At 42.0% G+C, this 19943-nt stretch overlaps 1 protein-coding gene across 1 annotated transcript; it reads left to right on the forward strand.

Annotated features, from left to right (window-relative positions):
- The first annotated feature begins 7456 nt into the window (after window positions 1-7456).
- Tmem246 (transmembrane protein 246) lies at window positions 7457-19096 on the forward strand. The gene is made up of 2 exons (XM_013023276.1): window positions 7457-7535; window positions 17252-19096. The coding sequence occupies exon 2, from the start codon at window positions 17326-17328 to the stop codon at window positions 18535-18537; it is 1212 nt and encodes a 403-aa protein (XP_012878730.1). The 5' UTR covers window positions 7457-7535; window positions 17252-17325; the 3' UTR covers window positions 18538-19096.
- The last annotated feature ends 847 nt before the right edge of the window (window positions 19097-19943 follow it).

A 19943-nucleotide genomic window follows, 5' to 3' on the forward strand; every position in this document is an offset into this window, starting at 1 on the left:
GGTGGCTCTTTGCAGCTTGGCAATGGATTCAGTTCTCAAGTTCTTCCATTTCTGTCATCAGGTTCAGCTCAGCTCAGATTCTGAACCTTCAGTAATTCCAGAGTATATGTATCTGTTGATGCTACATAATCATTGCTATGGTAACATGTATAGTGCCGAGTGTGAAACCTTAAGAAGAATCTAACTTTGTGCAGTGGGCCACAAATACCATACATACAGTATAAGGTCCTGCCATTTCAACTGAGAATCCTAGCAATAAATCCATTTTCTTCCTTCCTCCTATCTTCCTTCTCTTCTGCCTTCCCTTCTTTTTCCTTTCTTCTTTCTCTCCTCTCTCTCACTTTTTTCTTTCTCGTGGTGTGTACCACCATCATTTCCTTGTAGAGCTTCAATGTCTACTTCACATGTAGTACCTCAATTATTTTATGTACAGTAAGTTATGAAGGATCTGAGGTTTGCTCACTCCCAAAAGGAAAAAAAAGCCATAGAGGTAGAGATGGATATATTCTTTGAAAGTATTTAACCAATACTTTGGGGAAGAACTTAGTAAAGCTGTATTCACTCTTTCTCATGATAGTCTCCCCATTAGAGGCAATAAACTTTGCTTTGCCAAATTTAAAGAGAAAGGAGACCTAGAAAAAGGCAGTTTTCCTTTTGCCTGACCCCCATTAAGCAAAAGAAATAGGTCCTGAGCAAGTTGCCAAGCCAGAAATCATGATTAGTAACCATTCTTGTCCATCTTCCTTCTTTGTGGAACTTCTCTAAATTTCTCAATCATTATCATCTTCTCCTTTTCATCTTTTCCCTTCCACCTTCTTCTCAAGAGGCTTTACAATAACTTTCAAAAAACATACTCGATCATGAACACTAAACTGTCTAATCTTTCATTATAACCATCCCCCTATCTAATCCTTTCAACCCGTGAATATTAGCTTTCTATAGTAAAAGTGATTAGACTAAGGATCCTGAGAAAGAATGATCCTGGATTATCCAGGTGGGCCCAGGCTAATCACAAATTGCCTTCTAGGAAGGAGGCGATAGTGCCAGTTAGAAATAACAGGTCCACCTGGGGGCAAAGTAGTACAAGGAAGGAGGTCAGTGAGCCAACGAATGTGTGTAGGCTCTAGAAACTAAAAAAAAAAAAAAACAAGAACACTGATTCTCTTCTCAGAACATCCAGAAACAAAAACCCTGCTAACACCTTGACTTTGACTGATTTTGGACATTTGAAGTGCAGAACTATAAGGTAACAAATGTATGCTTGTGTTTGTGTGTGTATGTGTGTGTGAGTGCATGTGTGTGTGTGTGTGTGTAAGACACTAACAAAAACTATACAAGTAAAAAACAATTCCTGGTTATAGGAGATTCAAGAGATAAGGCAAATAAATGCAAAATGTGATCCTAGATTTGATTCCTAACTAAATTATTTATCTTTCACTAAAGAAGCATATTTGTGAGATAATCGATGAGAATTAAATAAGGGCTTTTAAGTATATTAATTTTAGCATGCACATTTTTTATTTTTAGAATTGTTTGGGATTGTATATAATGTCTTTTTGTGTTAAAAAATAGACCTGGGAAGTGGTACTGTGGCTCAAGCAATAGAGTGCTTGCCTTGAGCTGAAGACTGCAGGGATAGTGCCCAAGCCCAGAGTTCAAGCCCCACAACCGAAAAAAAAAATTAAAAAAAATAGACCTGGAAGTGCTGGAGGCATGGCTCAGTAACAGAGTACTTGCCTAGAAAGTGCAAGGCCCTCAGTTCAAATCTCATTACTGCAAAAAAATGAATATGGAAGGATTTGAGGAATAAATGGACTATATAACTATTTCAAGTAGTTATTCCCTGATACAAACAAATAATAATCTATGCATGTGTAAAGACAATATAGTAACACAAGAAGGGTAAAGTTTTGCTTTTTGGAGAAGTTGGGATTTTTTAATCTTTAAAATATAATTTTACTTTCTATTGGTAATGAATTAAAAGCAAAAAAGTAGATAGATATAGATATTGTTCTCATGAGCTTTATTATTTTGAATCAACATCAACATGGAAGCTTAACTTCCAATGATTTCACGATAAATATTATTTTTACCAGCATTTTGGGGGTTTAAGCAGCCTTTGCCAAGGACTGATGGAACTCCAGGAGTCCACTGGCCCATATTTTTACACTATTACAAAAATCACATGCAAAACTCTTCTACAGCCTGTTCTGCAGCATACCCATCAGCATGTGGGCAGGCTGGATCCTCCTTTACCCTTCAAACCCAGCCTTGTCAGCTGGTAAAGATAAATCATTTCTTGACTGACTCTGGAAATAAAGTGAATCCAACTGATGAACATAATTGAGAATATTATCCTCCTCTATTAAGGAAGACTCTGATCAATTAATTGAACCTTGTTATCATTACTTAAAGTTCTTCTATTTTCAAAACATGGCATCAGTGATATTACCTTTCTTTTATAGCCACAAATCTGTAACGGTAACATTTCAAAGGTAGTTCTTTTATTGTATTTTAGGGCCAATAGAACAATCTGCCTTAAGTCTTTTATTCAATCATTGGCTTCTTTCTCCTTTCATTGGAAGATTATTGCATAACCACTGACTTATTTCCAGAAAGACATGCTGGAAGTGTAGGATTAGGAGACATAGAAGGTTGTAATGTAAATAAAGAACTACTAGGTGTTTTTTTCTCTCTACATGGAACTTACCTATTTCTATCATCATTCTTGGTGTTTGCTTTCTAATGGTTGGAAGCTTTGCCAGTTTCACTGTCCATACTCAAATACATTGATATACTAAAATTTTTAATGTGGTTCTATATAATTATTGTCAGTAAAGCTTATGTTTCTTGAAGACTTCCTTGTGATAGAATGTGGATGATCAAAAGTAAACAGTATTTTTTAAATGTTTGAGTTTTTAGTATGAAGGAACCAAACAAAAATGGCAATTTCCAATCTAATTTTTAAGAGCTATAAAATATATAGTTAATATTATTATCTGCATATCCTTCTGCTTGCTTGACATAAAATAGAGTAACTTACTTATTAAAATTCTAGTTTCCAGTTCATGGTAGCAAGAACTGATAGAACCAATTCTTTAATAGGTGACTTAACAAAATCTAAACAAAAAATGTTAAAAAAAAACCAGAATAGCAATCTAAAAGAGGCAAATATTCGAGCAGAGATTTCTTTTGATAAATTCTATATTAGTCAACTTTTTCATTACTATAATGGACTGCTTGACAATTTATGGCAGGAGAGATTTTTTTTTTTTTTGCTCATAGTTTCAAAGAATTCAGTCCACAGTTCCTTGACCCCATAATTATGTGCAGAATACCATGGCAACAGGAGCCTGTGGTAGAAAAGGTTCTTTACCACATGATGGATAGGAACAAGAGGGGGGAGAGAGACAGAGGCAGAGATAGACAGACAGAGACAGAAAGGAGAAACGCAGTGGACTCAGTATAACTCTCAAATGCATGCCCACAGTGACCTACTTTCTCCAAGAAGACCCAACCTCCTAAAGCTTCAAGAACCTTCCTAAACTGTGCTGCCAGCTGGGGCCTGAGCATGACCATTAGGGGCGCATTTCATATTGAAGCCCTAATGGAAGCCTTTCAAATTCTTCAATCTTTACAGCTGTCAAAGTAGAAAACCAGTTTACGAGCATGTGATATGAGGGGGCAGAGGACATAATGGTTCTGGAAGACAGCTAAAAAGTTAGGGAGGAATGCTGGGAGCAAGAAAGTAGCAGAATAACAGATTCACAATTTGAGTATAAAGAAATCCTGAGTCCTCAAATCTGGTTGACTACGAAATCCCTCCCAACTTGACAATACCCAAGGGAAGCCCAAACCAAAACAATACACACACACACACACACACACACACACACACACACACGAAATCGATAGCTACAACTGCACTGGTTTGAGATATATATTTGTTAATTTCTCTTTATGTCTGAGTGTGCCCATTTTAGGAAACTCAGAGCAGAAGACTTACTGTTTTAGGTATTACAGGACAGAGTCTGGAACTAGGTGAGCACCTTGAAACTTTGAGGAGGAACTGCAGGAGCAAGGAAACATCAAGAGGAGGGACACCCGAGGTATAGTTTCTATTCAACTGCTTAGTTGATCACCCAGTTACTTAGATATAGGAAAGACACTCGGGAAAGTCTAAAAACAGCAGAAGCTGGAGGGTGAGGAAAGCAGAGGAAAAAGCAACAGAGATGGCTGCTGCCTGGGGAGACATACAGTTTGAAATCTGAGTCCAAGCAGATGAACTGAGGACTAGCACAGAAATCCAACTGTCCTCGGAAGAAAATAACAGCATTAAGAGTTATTACAGATAGTATCCATGACGTCTCTCCTCCCCCTGCCCCGCCTCGTCATTTATTAGGTACTTGTTTTAATTTTATGGCACAGTGACAGAATGCTTGATATAAACAACTTGTGAAAATGGCTCTGTTTTGGCTTTGCCATGCTCTTATCATCATGACAGAAGCAAACTTCTGAAACAATGAGTCAAAGTGATCAATCCTCTTTCCCTTTAAGTTGTTCTCTTAAGTATTTTGATCATAGTGACAAGAAAGGTAATGCACTATTCAGTTGCCTTGATTGGTGCATTATAGTCACTTGAGAAATATGGATTGTTTTGCCTCCTAATCATCCAAACTCCTCTGTGCCCTACATACTTGACCAACTTACATACATGAATGGCTCACCTTCTAGTTTCTGGTTAGGTTCAACCAATGGGGGACAGTAGGAACTAAGATGGCAGGTAGAGAGTAAAATTGGGCTGGTTCCCCCATAGCTCTATCTTTGATGATTCATCATAGGTTCACTGCTTTCTTTTACTAAAGGTAACAGGTCCCATAGAATGGCCTCCTCTTCACAATTATTCTTTTATGGTTTTAATCAGGCTCCCTCATGTTGATCTTAAGGCCTAAGATTAGTAGTGGTTTCCTACTGGTAAAAGCCTTGCTTGTTTTTCTTACTTCTACCTAGACACTTAAAAATAAACGTTTTTAAATTTTAATAGTGTAAGTATTTCTGGACAGATTTGCATGGATGTTAAAATATCATTGCAGCAACTATAGTGGTACCTACTGTTAGTCTTTAACTCTTACCTGGTTTATGATCCTTGGTTATTTTTTCCATTTTTACCTGTTAATAGAATGAGCTCTGGAGTCAGACTCTGTAATACAGGTTTGACTTCTAGCTCTTTCTAAGAAATCTGTGTTGATAGAAATATTCTATATCTGCAATTATCTACCACAGTAGCCACTAACCACAAGTGAGTATTTGAAATGTGACTGATTTTTAAAATTCTAATTCATTTTAAAATTATTTAAATTTCAGTAGGTCTGGGTGGTAGCACTCCCAGACTGAACAACACAGACTCTGCCTAGCACATCATAACGGGTACTTAGTAAACTTTTGTTAAACAAATGGATAACTTTCCACCAGCTATTGAATGTTAAGATGTTTTAGTGTTAATAAAAGGATTAGCACCTGATTAGCAACAGACATGGTTCTGAGAACTGTCTACATTATCACATGAAAACTTCTCAAAAAGACCATAAAAGAAATACCACTATCTCTGTTATATAGATGAGGACATTGAGCACAGTAAACCAACTGGAGCCCAGAGACTGGAATTCCACTGAGGTTTATCACAAGTATTTCCAAGTATCAGATTGCTAGTTTGTCATCCAAGAAATGAAAATGCCTTCCCAAGTTCCTCCCATGCCTCATCCAGCTCTCCTGTCACCTGGCTTATGAGGACTGTTCAACATTCCTGAAGGTAAATCTCTGGAGTACAAGACCTACAACACATTTTTATCTATAGTATTAACTCTGTGTCAGAAAATTTTTTCAAAGTTAGTTGAAAGAATAGAGGACAAGTGCATGCTTGATTGATGGATGTGAGCTTCGGAAGGAACTTACTATCCAGTATCGACCATACTAATATACACAAGAAGAAATCACATGAGCATTTGCCAGATTTAATGCTTCCCCTTCTATTGATCAGACATTTCAGACCAGGTTCTGGGAAATCAAGTATTAAATCCTACAGGCTTTGTGGGTTATAGATCTCTGTCATAACCACCTCGACTCTTCTTGTGTGATAGTATAGATAATATGAAAACTATAATTACGGTCCAGCACAATCTAAGACCCCCAAATTCAAATTTGATGTGATTTTCACGTCTCCAAATACTGGTCTTCTTTTCGTTTACTAAGCCATGTCCTACACAGACTGACCTAGAATTAGAAGCAATGAAAAAGGCAACAACACTGCATGGTGAAAGTCCTGGCAGAAAGTCCTAGCTACTCAGGAGGCAGTTTGAAACCAGCCGGATGGGGCAATAAACTCCCGGCGACTTTTTAATCTCCAGTTAACCGCCCAAACCCCGGAAGTAGAGCTGTGGCTAGAAGTGGTTGAACGCTAGCCTTGAGCAAAAGTAAAAACGCTCAGGAACAGCAACCAGTCTCTGAATTCAAGCCCCACAGCTGACCAAATAAGAAAGGGAAGGGAAGGAAGGAAAGAGGGGGGAAAAAAGAAAAACAGAAAACACAGCTGGTTGTTACTTTCTTTGGCCATGAACAATTTTCCTCCCTGGGATCATTCCTTATCTGTTTCCGGTGCTGCCCTTCAGAGATGTCCAACCTTCTGGCTACTTCTGTTTGACTAGGAGGCCTACGGGAGGACTGGAACACATTCAGGAGCAGAGAACTCGCTTCCTAAAGACGTTTCATTCACCTCAATCAATGAGCCTGTGGCCACCAGATGAAATAAAACGTTGGCTTCCATGTCCGTCATCAAGGGGACTTGCTCCCAGTCGGGGGACCCCTGCCTTTCCCCGGGTGCCCGTGAGTGGGCGCCTTTCGCCGTCCTCCTCCCCCGCGCCCCCTCCCCCCGCAAGCCCGTCTCGGGGGCTGCAGTCGTTCCGCAGCTCGCAGGTCACATGGCCTGCCGGAGCGAGGGGATCCCTGCGCTGGAGCGGCGCTGCGGGCGGAGGTGAGGCTCCAGCGCGCACCCCAACCGCGCCGCGCCCGCGCCTCCCGGATCCCAGACCCCGGATCCCGGGGTCCGCCAATGGCGCCTCCCCGGCGACCGGCCGGCTGCAGCCAGCCGGGACCACGCCACGGATGAATGACCTCGGGGTGCGCCCAGGACCCGGCTGACCGCCTCCGCCCGGTAGGTGTCCGCGCCGCAACGCGCGATCTGCCTGCCCAGCCCCGCTGGGCACGGCGGCCAGAGCCTCCCGCGAAGGCACGGGTGTGGGGTGGCCGCGGGAGAGCGGAGGAGGGCCCGCGTCCCCCGCCCCGCCGCCCTCCTCCCCGGCCGTGCGCCCCGGGCAGGCTGGCTTCGCCGCGGCCCTGCCCACCGTGCCCGCCGCTTCCTGTCGGAGGACCACAGGGCGCGCCGAAGGGCCGGGGCACGGCGCGGGGATGGATGGTGGCCTTCTCTACCCCTCGCCCGCGCTGTCAGGGCAGAGAGATGCGACTAGGGTATCGGAATCTGGGTAAGACTCCCGCCGAGCCAAGTGCCCAAGAACCCACGGCCTAATGGCCGCCCGTGAGCCGCGGACCCTCGCCGCGCGCTCCCCCCGCCCCCGCCCCGCGCGCCCCGAGCTCCGCCGCAGCCTCGGGCTCTCCTCTTGGAAACCTAGCCGGGGAACGGGGCGGGGGTTTGACCTGGCCAAAAGAAGGCGCCCCCTTCCAGCTCCCAGAAACACCAGCTAAAGGAATCCAGCCAGGCAATGGATGGCGACAGTCAGCCTGGGCCTTCGCGTGGGGAAACTGAGGCCTGAGGGCAGTGAGGATTGTCCAAGGTCAGACGCTGATGCTAGATCCTGTGCCATTCCTAATTAGGACCTCCTGGATGTGCCCTGCCTCCCACGCCGGGACCTTGGGGTTTGGGCGTCTCCTGTGCCGCACTGCGCCCGCCCTAGCTGGCCTGGGAACTTGAGTCCCTGGGCAGGTCGCTGTGACCCGGACACCTCCTGATGGGCGGCCCCAGGCTCTCCCAGGAGACTGACTGCAGGGCAGCTCCAATGATGATCTCACCATGCAGACCATTAGCAAAACCTGCAGGTGTGTGTGTGTGTGTGTGCGCGCCCGCGCGCGTGTGCGCGCGCGTGTGCTAGCCTGTGAGCAAGTGCTCTTCCCCAAGAGAACTAAAGAGAAATAATTATGTTAGGGGCAGATTTCTAAAGATACCTTATGCCACAGAAACTGAGGTGAAAGGAGAAAATTGTGCCTAATACCTAACATGAGGACAATTATTAGAAATGTTTTAAAAGAACAAATAGCCCATTCAGGAAACAGAAAAATCTAAAAGGGAAAATAGGATCACTTAAAACTCCATCTTTTAAATTGTTAAGGTTTCCTTGACATATTAAAATTTACATACACACATTCGAAGTTTTGCATTGATAACAACAGTGGTAGCATGTTTTCATTTGTATGCCTTGATTACCCTCAGGAATCAACACCTATTCCTATGTGTATTGTCTTTTGTATTTTTCTGAGGGTGAATTGACTTAATTCTTTTGCTCATTTTACCCTCAATTAGATTGTCTTTCTCTTCCTGATTTTGTGTTCTTCACATGTTATACATGAATGCAGCATTATCTATTGTATGTTGCAATAAAACAAGGTCATTTTTACTAGTTCTAATTTCAAATAAAATCTTTAGAATACTTCCAATATTTTTAAATTGTAGTGGTGGCTATATGGGTGAATGGATTTGAGTTGAAAAATTGAATTAAATGGTACATCGTATTTTATGTAAAATATACCATAGTCAAATTGATCTCTCTCTCGTTCTCTCTCTCGTTCTCTCTCTCTCTCTCTCTCTCTCTCTCTTTGGCTTGAACTCTGAGCCTGAGTGCTGTTCCTCAGCTCTTCAGTTCAAGGCTAGCGCTACCACTTAAGCCACAGTGCCATTTCTGGTTTTCTTGTGGTTTGTTGGAGATAGAAAAGTTTCATGGCTTTTCCTGTCCGGGCTGGCTTTGAACCACAATCCTCAGATTTCAGCCTTCTGAGTAGCTGGGATTACAGGCATGAGCTACTGGTACCTGGCAAATTGATCTATTTCTTAAGCCAGGAGAATTATTCTGGGTCATGAAAACCTACCTTTTCAGATATTAAAACATGTTATAAAGGTTGAGTAATTAAAATAACATGGCCCACATACACAGATAGAGAGATGCATAAACCTATAGTTGGGCATGATAGTGTACATCTCTAATCTCCAACATGCAGGAAGGTAAGGCCAGCGTGGCCTACATAACAAGATTATGCATATGAATGTATGTGTGTATGCATGCATAAATCTTTTTAAAATCTGCAAACACTCACACATACAATACTTTAAAAGAGAAAAATCTTTTATTAGGGTCTAGTGTTACAACACCAGGGTATCCACAAAGAAAAAGATCTCCTGGCTACTTCTCAAAAGTGAGTAAAATAGCCTGTTCTAAGGGCAGGATGTGGCGTGAGTGTGACATGAAAATTGTAGGATTGTGCACCAATAACACAACTTCTAGCTACCGCATTCACAAACCTTACATAGGGCAAATCATAATCCTTGAATAAAGGTTTCATATTGCACCAACCAGAGACTTTCTGTTGTCACTGAAAGAAGTATTTCTTCCTTACTCTACAGTGGAAATTGTAAAGTTATCTAGACCTCTTCAAAGCTTGTGATGGTTGAAGTTGGTGCAAGTTGTCTGAAACAGTTGGAGCAAGGCTTTCTCCATATAGGAATCCTCACTTGTAGCTGTAGTGTAGTTTCCTCTAGGCATTTATGGAGGGTTCAGAGACATCATGGTGTCATAATGGCAGTTCTCTCTGGCTCCAGAAGAACTGTTCAGGGAACAGCTCTCTACCCAAGGCAGATGGGCACAAGACAAGTGTCTGACAATTCTCAACGAGTCAAATCTGGCCACTAAAACTTAGCTTATTTAAAGGAGAATTAAAATTAGAAGAGTTTTTGCAATATTATGAACTTAACTTATTGCCAAATGCTGGTGGAGGTACACAGAGTACTTAACTTATTGCCAAATGCTGGTGGAGGTACACAGAGTACAGAGAGGGTACTCGGAGTTCAAGGGCAGCCTTCCATATAGCAAAGATTGGAATAAGTTAATAAATCATAATCATAGCAATCTAAATTAGGGATAAAAAATGGATTTAGGCTCCTTGACTGTCACATTCACTGCACCAGTGCCAGCTCAAGACCCACTGTTAAATCAGATGTTCAGTAAAGATCATGAAAGGGATTAATGTGTTCTTTGTAGAGATACAGAAAAATAAAAAAAAACAGAAATGTCCCATCATTTCCCTTCATCCTCCTCTAAATTATACTCTTTTTCCTTTTTAAATTTCTTTCCCTCTTGCTTTCCTTGTATCCTTCCTAGTACAAGCAAAGGTTAAGTGAAAATCCTTTATCATTTTTTTTTTTTTGGGTCCGGTCCTGGGGCCTGAACTCTGGACCTGGGCGCTGTCCCTCAGTTCTTCAGCTCAAGGCTAGCGCTCTACCACTTGAGCCACAGTGCCACTTCTGGCTTTTTTCTTTTATGTGGTGCTGAGGAATCAAACCCAGGGCCTCATGCATGCAAGGCAAGCGCTCTACCACTGAGCCACCTTCCCAGCCCTCCTTTATCATTTTTAATGGCATTTCTGCCAGGTGTGGTCCTGGAAGTAGAATTACTATATCAAAGATGACGCAAGGACTGCTCCAGTTCACAGGTGAGCACTCGTTTGTTGACTTGTACCACTCCCTCTTGAGGTAAATTGATCTGAGATTGTATTAAATATAGAACATAATTTTCGAGAAAGGCACCACTTAATATTACTGGTGGGAAAATGTCCTTTTTCTCCATTAGTGACTTTCACAGTTTCCTTTAGTAGAATTTTGTGGTGTGTCGATGTAGTTTGTGTATTTGCTAGGTGTTTTAGTTTGGATTTAACTTTTTTTTCATTTGGTCCCATGAATTAATTTTTGATTGGTTAGATGAAAGTATTTTATGCTTATAAATAGATAGTGTGCTTACATATATATATATATATATGTATATATAGGTGTCAGAATGATAATATATGTATGGATATATTTTTATACTAAACCATTACTTACCACTATATCCTAAAAGCTTCTTGTCATTTCTGTTGGTTTTCAGCTGCTTTTCTTGAGTTCTGATTTGTGCTGGGGCAGTGGTGCATCTAAGTTTTTAGAACCAGCCTCTCTGGACCCAGTTTTGCCACTTCATTAAAAGTTTTGTTTACCTTGAATAAAAGGGAATAGTGCCCTAGTTGTTTTTTCAGGGTTAAAATGGGCTTAATACTTTGTCATAGGTTTTTTTTTTTTATGAAGATCAATGAGATGCTAGAATTGTGCTTTACACATAAGTATCCACCAGATGTTTACAAATCAGTTGGTCTCTGAACATTATGAGGACAGCCAGCCTCTACTCCCAGTTGTGTAGCTCAGAAATTAAGGCCCATAGAAGTCAAAAGACTTAATATGATCTCGTATTTGCTCAACTGTCATTGCACCATTTCAATGTATGGAGGACTAGAGGGTACCAAAGATAAGTAAGACTACATCTACTATAAAGATATTTAAAATTCCTATTGGAGCATTAAGTCCAGGACCATAAATAAAGCCACGGGAGACAATAAGGCATCCTTGATAATGCATAGGCTTTGCAATGTGTCCTATGTTTCCATTTTCTGCTTTCAGTTTGCTTGCACCTATTTTACATCATCTCAGTAGAATTAATTCTCCTGAGATTTAAGAGTTTCTGAATTGGTCAGAAGGCCATAATTCCAAAGGCCCAGCACACCCTAGACCCTTAATAAGTACTCCTATTAGGGCTTAATAAATGGTCACTACAGAAAGATGTAGTCAGCTCCCTGTGCCTTAGGTTCTACATCTTTAGATTTAACTAATGGTTGATCAAAAATTCTCTCTCTCTCTCTCTATATATATATATGTATACATACATAAATATACACTCATATATCTATTAGAATATGTATAGTGGTTGTTTTTATTGCCATTATTATCTAAGTAATAAAATATAATTTCTATTTATTTCTGGTCAGGGGAGATCATGGTTGGCTCTCAGAAGTGCCTTTTGAATTTATTTTTCATGATTAAGTTAGGCCATGTAAGGAAAGAATGCTAGAAGTGGATGGAAACTGCAAGAATTTAAACATCATTCTTCAGCCATTGGAGACTGATGGAATAGTTTCACGGAAAAGAGTGCCATATTCCACCTGTGCTTCTGAATATCACCTCACAATGCCCCTTACATGACAAAGGGACTTGTAGCCAAAATCTTTTCATCTAGATAGTATCTCCATATGAAAGGTTTTCCCCTATTTTTCAAGACACAAAATAGGCCTAAGGAGAGAAATAACTTCATACAAATTGATCTAATTGTGGATTGTGGGGAGCAGAATTGGACTGAGATTTTTTTGTGTGAGAATTTTTTTTTACTGTGATTATAAAGGGAATATAGACAGGGATGTAATGAATACATTTATTTTTGGACAATGTCACCCCTTTCCTTCCTCTCTCCCAGTTTTTCCCTCCTGTCTCCACTCACAAGTTGTATAGTTCATTTTCAACTATAGTGTCTAATAAGTACCCTGCTGTATTTGTTCACCCTTTGTCCCTCCATTTCTGTGTCCTACCTTTTTCCTCCCAAAGACAGATAAACCAACAGACAAGGCTAAAAGAAAACAAAAATAGCAACAAAGAAAAAAAATCTATTGTTTCCATTTTCTGAAGTTCATTTTGATTTAAAAAAAACCCAAACATTATTTTATATGATCAGAGGCATTGTACCTTTGTGTTTCTCCCCTGGGACCAAGATACTTTGAATTCAAATCCGTTGTTTGTGCTGGGAGACCAGACTCCACTAATGAGCTTGCTGTAATCAACTGACCTAGAGGTGTTGAGGAGTAATCATGGTCTGGCAAGTGAGGAGGACCAGGCACAGGGACTGAAAGGAAAATGAGGACCATGGAAGTGACTGGTGGGCTGTGAGAAGTCAGAACTTGCCAGTCCCTTGGACTAGAGTACCTGGGAGAAAGGTGGTGCTATTCCTAAAGGAGGAAGACTTGGAAATGTGGACAGCCTTCAGCTTCTTAGCTCCTGATTCCCTAGCCTAGAATTCTGCCTCCTGCGCCCCAGGGCTCCTTCAGTTTAATTTTCTTTATCTTTTATTTGTCGGTTGTCTTTCATTTTTATTTTTGTTTTTAATTTGGGGCCTGGGTGCTGTCCCTGAGCTCTTTTGCTCAAGGCTCACACTCTATCACTTTGAGCCACTTCACCACTTCTGGTTTTCTGTGGTTAATTGCAGATAAGAGTCTCATGGACTTTCCTGACTGTGCTGGCTTTGAATCACCATCCTCAGATCTCAGCCTCCTGAGTAGCTAGGATGACAGGCGTGAGCCACCAGGGCCCAGCTTCCGTTTAATTGTCTAAAATGTAACTGTCACTGTTACTGCATTTCTTACTACAAGCCCTAATTCACGTGTATTCTTTGAGATCTTTGTCTTTCAATCTTTTTCTGAGCTCTACACCCTAGACCTGGTAAATAGGCAGATCCAGTTTGTGTGTGTGTATGTGTGTGTGTTCCAAAAGTGTGCTTTCCAGGCATAGGTAAGAGCTCAGTAAACACTGTCTCATAGAAACTGGAATATAATGGTGTGATTATTACTGGGCCAGCTCATAGTTAGCCTGCAGTTTACCTGGGTACTGGAGGGTGGGACTGAGCAGGTAACATCATGCCCTTTTGGAAAAAGCTATCCAAGTGATGTAAAACACAATCCTCTGTGCCCCACCCCCATGAGTGAGCTGAGAGCAAAGAATTACTCAAATTACCAGTGAAAATTCTCCTGCTTTGGTCTGTTCCACAAAGACCAGTTGTCGTAAAACTCTAGGTCTATAAGGTAAAATAAATTACAGAGGATGACAGACACCCATGCCACAGAGCAGCAGTTGTATAAATCTTTTAAGAAAATATTTTAAAAGGCAAAACAAGAACATACTCTTTAATGCTTACATACCTCCTGAAGTTTTTGCCAAACCAGTCCTTCAGCGATTGAAGGATGTAATCCTAACCAGTGTGGTTCAAGGTGGGTATGCTAGCTGTGTTGTTTCTCAAAATATTTTCTGCCTTTCCCTAGGGAGATCCGTATTTTCCCCTAATCATTGCCTTTGGTAGTGGTTCCTGCAGGAAAATTACATATCCCTGCTCTGCTGAACTGCAGAGGAATGATGTAACTTCATTTGGCCACTAAAATGTGAGTAGAAATGATGTGTGTCACTTTGGAATAGGAGCTTGAGGAGCTAGCTTATGGTTCACTGCTTCTATCTGTTGCAAAACAAACAGAAAAGGTAATTATGCACCCTGGTGTACAGACAACATGAAACATGAGCACAATTGATTGATATGGGCAAATGATGAGAATAAACACAAGCCTTACCTCTTGAGAGACAGAAAGACAGAGAAACAGAGAAAAAGCAATATATTATGTGGGGGTTATAGGAATTGAAAAACTAGAGCATTTCCCTTTAATCTACATCAGGATGAGTAGATAAATCTATGTATGAGGGGCTGGGAAGGTGGCTCAGTGGTAGAGCGCTTTCCATGCATGCATGAGGCCCTGGGTTCAATTCCTCAGCACCACATAAACAAAAAAAGGAAAAAAGCCAGAAGTGGCGCTGTGGCTCAAGTGGTAGAGCGCTAGCCTTGAGCTGAAGAGCTGAGGGACAGTGCCCAGGCCCAGAGTTCAGACCCCATGACTAGACCCCCCCAAAAAAAATCTATGTATGAGAGATATTGCTTCTAAAATAGATAATGTTCTCTTTATGTGTTAGCAGGATTGGGGGTAGAACCATATATGTCCTCTCCTCACAAAAAAATGTCAGTCTGGTGCTGCTGACTCATGCCTATAATCTTCCTGAGGTCTGAGGATCACAGTTCAAAGCCAGCCCAGGCAGAAAAATCTGTAAGATTCCAATCTCCAACTAACCAGCAAAAAACCATAAATAGAGCTAAGAGAGCTCCATCCTTGAGTTAAAGGGTTTACATGCTTAGACCTTGAGTTCAAGTCCCAATACTCACATACACATACACCAAAAAACAAAATTCACAGTAATTAAAAATACTCTAGGATGAGAATCTATTTAAGACTCGATTAAAGTAATATAAGAGGAGAGATGTGTTTTTATTACATGGTTGGTTTGTGTTTTTTTCTGGGACATATTTAAGGTAAAAATGTTTGTTGCTTCCCACCTGTAGTCATTTGAACTGTTTCTTCTCACATTTATCTAAAAAGAAAATAAAACCACCTTACAAACCACTGAGATTTGGGAATCATGGAAATCATGGTTGAAGCCTATTCTGTCTCTTACAGCATACAGTGATATTAGGGAACGTCTATTAGATCTTTTCCTTTATCCTAAGATGTAGAAATGATTCTGATTCTGCTTTTCTTTTCTGTGAGCTTTCACTTCTGCTCTGGGGAAGGAAGTACTTCGCTTGTCTCACTGCTTAGTCCAGCGGATAATGGTGTATGTGCTCAATTAGGGGCACACTTTAAACAAGGATAGAAGTAAATGTGTCTACTTGAAGGCCTCAGCTTCTATCCATCATAGAGCTTGCCTAAGTAACTGTTTTCCTCTGTCTGCACTTTGATCCAGAATGGAAAACAAGTCAAGTGGTTTATTTTCAGCCTCCAGTTGGACCACACCTGTCGATAGACTTTTGTACAGGAATTTCATGTCATATCATACATTATGAATACCTGAGCTGTTCATTGACCCAGTAAGAGCTGGTCACTTCTTCAGGCAGAGATCATGAGTTCTGTGAGCTGAATCGTTCTTCCCTGGAGGGAACTGACGGGGCTTTAGCGGTTGTTAATAACTTTATTGGCCCTAGTTAGGAAAATTACCTGGGGTTAAAGTTCTTTCATTTCGGCCCCACCTAACATTATATTCAGCACACAAAATGTATTGTGTTCTTGGCATTTTCTTAGTAGTCTGCCTGATCTTACAAACTTTTTTGTTGAGCAGCGTCATCTACAAGGGTCACCATTTTAACTAGGCTATTTTTTTCTTTCTTTCTTTCTTTGTGTCAATATTATGGGCTTGAACTCAGGACCTTGCACTTGTTAGGCAGACATTCTATGGCTAAGCTATGCTTCTCAGCCCTTTGTGTGCACTGGTTGTTTTTGAGATAGAGTCCTGCTTCTTTCTCTGGACCAGGATCCTCCTATTTTATTTTATTTTAATTTGCTTCCCAAGCATTCATCAGCACAACCAACTTCTTCCACTGAGATGGAGTCTTGTGGATTTTTCTGCTTTAGCTGACCTAGAACCATCTCACCTTCCCAAATGAGATGACAGGCATGAGCCATCAGTGTCCCGCAAGAGGCTCATTTTTAGTTCTATTATATTATTTGGTTTTGAATTGGCCCTACACTTTTCATACTAGTGTTGTCTTTGTAATTCTGTGGGTTGTTGCAAGTCTGTTTTCTATCACAAAATTAAATCTCTGTACTTCCAAAACAGGACATTAAGTGTGAACATGGGTGCATATTTTCATGAATTTTTACCCTGCACTTACTCCCTAACATGTTTAACTTTCACAATAATATCATGGCCTGTATAGGAGAGGTATTTTCTCTCATTGGTTCCAATGATAGTTTATTGAAAATAAAACAAGAGCTTGACACCTGTAATTGTAGTTATGCAGTGAGGCTGACAGCTGAGGATTGAGGTTTGAAGCCAGCCCAGGCACACACATTCATGAGACTATTACCTCCAGTTAATGAGCAAAAAAGCCAGAAGTTAGAAATATGGTGGTAGGGTGCCAACCTTGAGTAAAAAGAGCCAGATGAGAGTGTAAGACCTGGAATTCAAACCACAACACCAGCACACACAAACCCACACAGATTAAAATAAGAGAACAATCGGTATTAAATGAACTTGCAATTTGAAATACATCGTATGAGATAAGAAAAATTTAATAGAAGATGACATAAAATAGCACAGAATCCTAAATATGAATAGTAGATGACATTAAATAACAAAATCCTAAATATTCCATCTTAGGGAATCTTGAGGGGTTTTTGGGGTGGTAGTGGTGGTGGTAGTTATGATTAAAAGCTAGTGTTTTACCTTTTACCATTCTCTGTTTCCCTCTCTCTTTAGATTTGACTTGTGATTCTGGCCAGAGTTCCAGGATGGTTTGTTCTTGGGACCAGACTTGACCAAAAGTTGACCTGATGAGTGTGTCAGCCTCTCCAGCTGCCATGCTTCTCCGGAGGCTACGGCGACTCTCCTGGGGCAGCACCGCTGTCCAGCTCTTCATCCTGACGGTGGTAACGTTTGGCCTGCTGGCTCCCCTGGCATGCCACCGCCTTCTCCACTCGTACTTCTATCTGCGCCACTGGCATCTGAACCAAATGAGCCAAGAGTTTCTGCAGCAAAGCCTGAAGGAGGGCGAGGCTGCCCTCCACTACTTTGAGGAGCTGCCTTCGGCCAATGGCTCTGTGCCCATTGTCTGGCAGGCCACACCCCGCCCCTGGCTGGTGATCACCATCATCACTGTGGATAGACAGCCCGGCTTCCACTACGTCTTGCAGGTGGTGTCCCAGTTTCACCGGCTCCTGCAACAGTGTGGCCCCCAGTGTGAGGGCCACCAGCTCTTCCTGTGCAATGTAGAGCGCAGTGTGAGTCACATGGATGCCAAGCTGCTCTCCAAGTATGTCCCCGTGGCCAACCGCTATGAGGGCACTGAGGATGATTATGGCGATGACCCTTCGACCAACTCATTTGAGAAAGAGAAGCAGGACTATGTCTACTGCCTAGAATCATCGCTGCAGACTTACAATCCAGACTACGTACTGATGGTGGAAGATGACGCCATTCCCGAAGAGCAGATCTTCCCAGTGTTGGAGCACCTCTTGCGGGCTCGCTTCTCAGAGCCCCACCTTCGAGATGCGCTGTATCTAAAGCTCTATCACCCCGAGAGACTGCAGCACTACATCAACCCAGAACCCATGCGGATCCTGGAGTGGGTTGGTGTGGGCATGTTGCTAGGGCCCTTGCTAACCTGGATATACATGAGGTTTGCCAGCCGTCCGGGGTTCAGCTGGCCTGTGATGCTCTTCTTCTCCCTGTATAGCATGGGCTTGGTGGAACTGGTGGGCCGTCACTACTTCCTGGAACTGCGGCGCCTAAGTCCTTCCTTGTACAGCGTGGTTCCTGCCTCTCAGTGCTGCACCCCAGCCATGCTCTTCCCTGCCCCTGCCGCCCGCCGGACCCTCACTTACTTGTCCCAAGTGTACTGCCACAAGGGCTTTGGCAAGGACATGGCCTTGTATTCATTGTTGAGGGCCAAGGGAGAGCGGGCCTATGTGGTAGAGCCAAACCTTGTGAAACACATTGGACTCTTCTCCAGCCTCCGGTACAACTTTCATCCCAGTCTGCTCTAGGGGAAAGAAATGTCTTTCTGAACTTGGCCACTTCCTACAGATTTGCCTATCAAGCTCTTTATTTAGACGTGGTTGCTTGCAGAACATTGCATTGTTTAATGTTGTTAGGAATAAAGGCACTGGCCTACCCGAGGGACACGTGTAAGTTAAGGGCCTTGACATTGGTAACCCCTGGCAGGAGTGGCAGTTTGGCATAGGTCTGAAGCCTTCTTTTCCTCCACATAGCCACACTGCCTCATGCAGTCTGCCCCACCCAACGAGGGTGCATGGAAATGCCAGTTACGTTCTCCACCACGTGTTTGTAAGCCCTGCCTTGTGATAGAGCTTGTGACTGCCAGAAACCCTGTGCACAGTGATAACTGACTGTTTTTAGGATTTAAGGGTAGAAGTTGATGAGAGGTGAGATCCTTTTAAATGGTCTTTCACATTGGGAATGAGAATGTATGTATGTTTAAATGTATATGCCCAGAGAAGTAAGACCATGTTGACATATTCTATTTGTTTCCTTGACCTGGTGAAATAAAAGCTGATAAAACTTGTGTGGTGCTGGGCGTCTTGGGGATGGGATGGGGGAGAGAGGCAGGTGATCGGGCTCCTGCGTGATTGGCATTTTCTTTCCTCATGTATCTGTAGTGCCAGGAGAGGTGCGACATTTCAGCAAGATCCACATCGATTGATTAGACTTAATAGTGATTTCATATTGAAAATTTCAATCAGATTCTGCTTGTTTGGCAGCTAGACATTTCAGAATGTGAAATGTGATATATTCTTTCCTGGCTAATGGAAACTATGTTCATTTCTTTTTCTTCTGCTAGTATAGAAGAAAAAGCATGGACCATGAAGTCAAAAAAACCAAACTTTTGTTTCAGATCTCTGCCATTGTTTACAGATGCAACCTTGGACCTTGAGTCTCCATTTCTGTAAAATTGAGGACATAGTATCTACCTTTTAAGGTTGCCCTGAAGATTAAATAACAGTATATGTGAGTCAGTTTACAAATTATTAACCCACAAACACACTTGTCAGATGCCCCTTTCTCTCCTGTAATAAGCATACAGGATTTCAGTGTATGTTTGGTAAACGTGTTAGTGATGTTGTTAAAGGATGACATAGAACATGGAACAGACACCTGTATCGCAGCTGGTTGAGACCTTTCACTTCTAAGAAGCTAGCCACTCAGTTTTCATCTATAGCGCCTCCCCCCCTCAATATCCAACTAATCCAAAAGTGAGTTGTACATTTAAGCTGGAAATGAACTAAGACTCCTATTGAATTTATTCCAAGACTCTCATCAAATGTCCTTTGACAACATTATTAAACCAGTGGCCAGCAAGTCCCTCTAATGGGAATGCACAATGGCATTAGACAGAGTTCAAGCAGCTGTGCAATTGGTTTCACTCCCACAT

The sequence above is a fragment of the Dipodomys ordii genome, unplaced genomic scaffold (assembly GCF_000151885.1).
Source record: "Dipodomys ordii isolate 6190 unplaced genomic scaffold, Dord_2.0 Scaffold67, whole genome shotgun sequence".
NCBI classification, from domain to species: domain Eukaryota; kingdom Metazoa; phylum Chordata; class Mammalia; order Rodentia; family Heteromyidae; genus Dipodomys; species Dipodomys ordii.

Excerpts from the sequence above, each read along its gene's own strand:
- Tmem246 (XM_013023276.1), top strand. The coding sequence starts at position 17,326 with ATGAGTGTGTCAGCCTCTCCAGCTGCCATGCTTCTCCGGAGGCTACGG.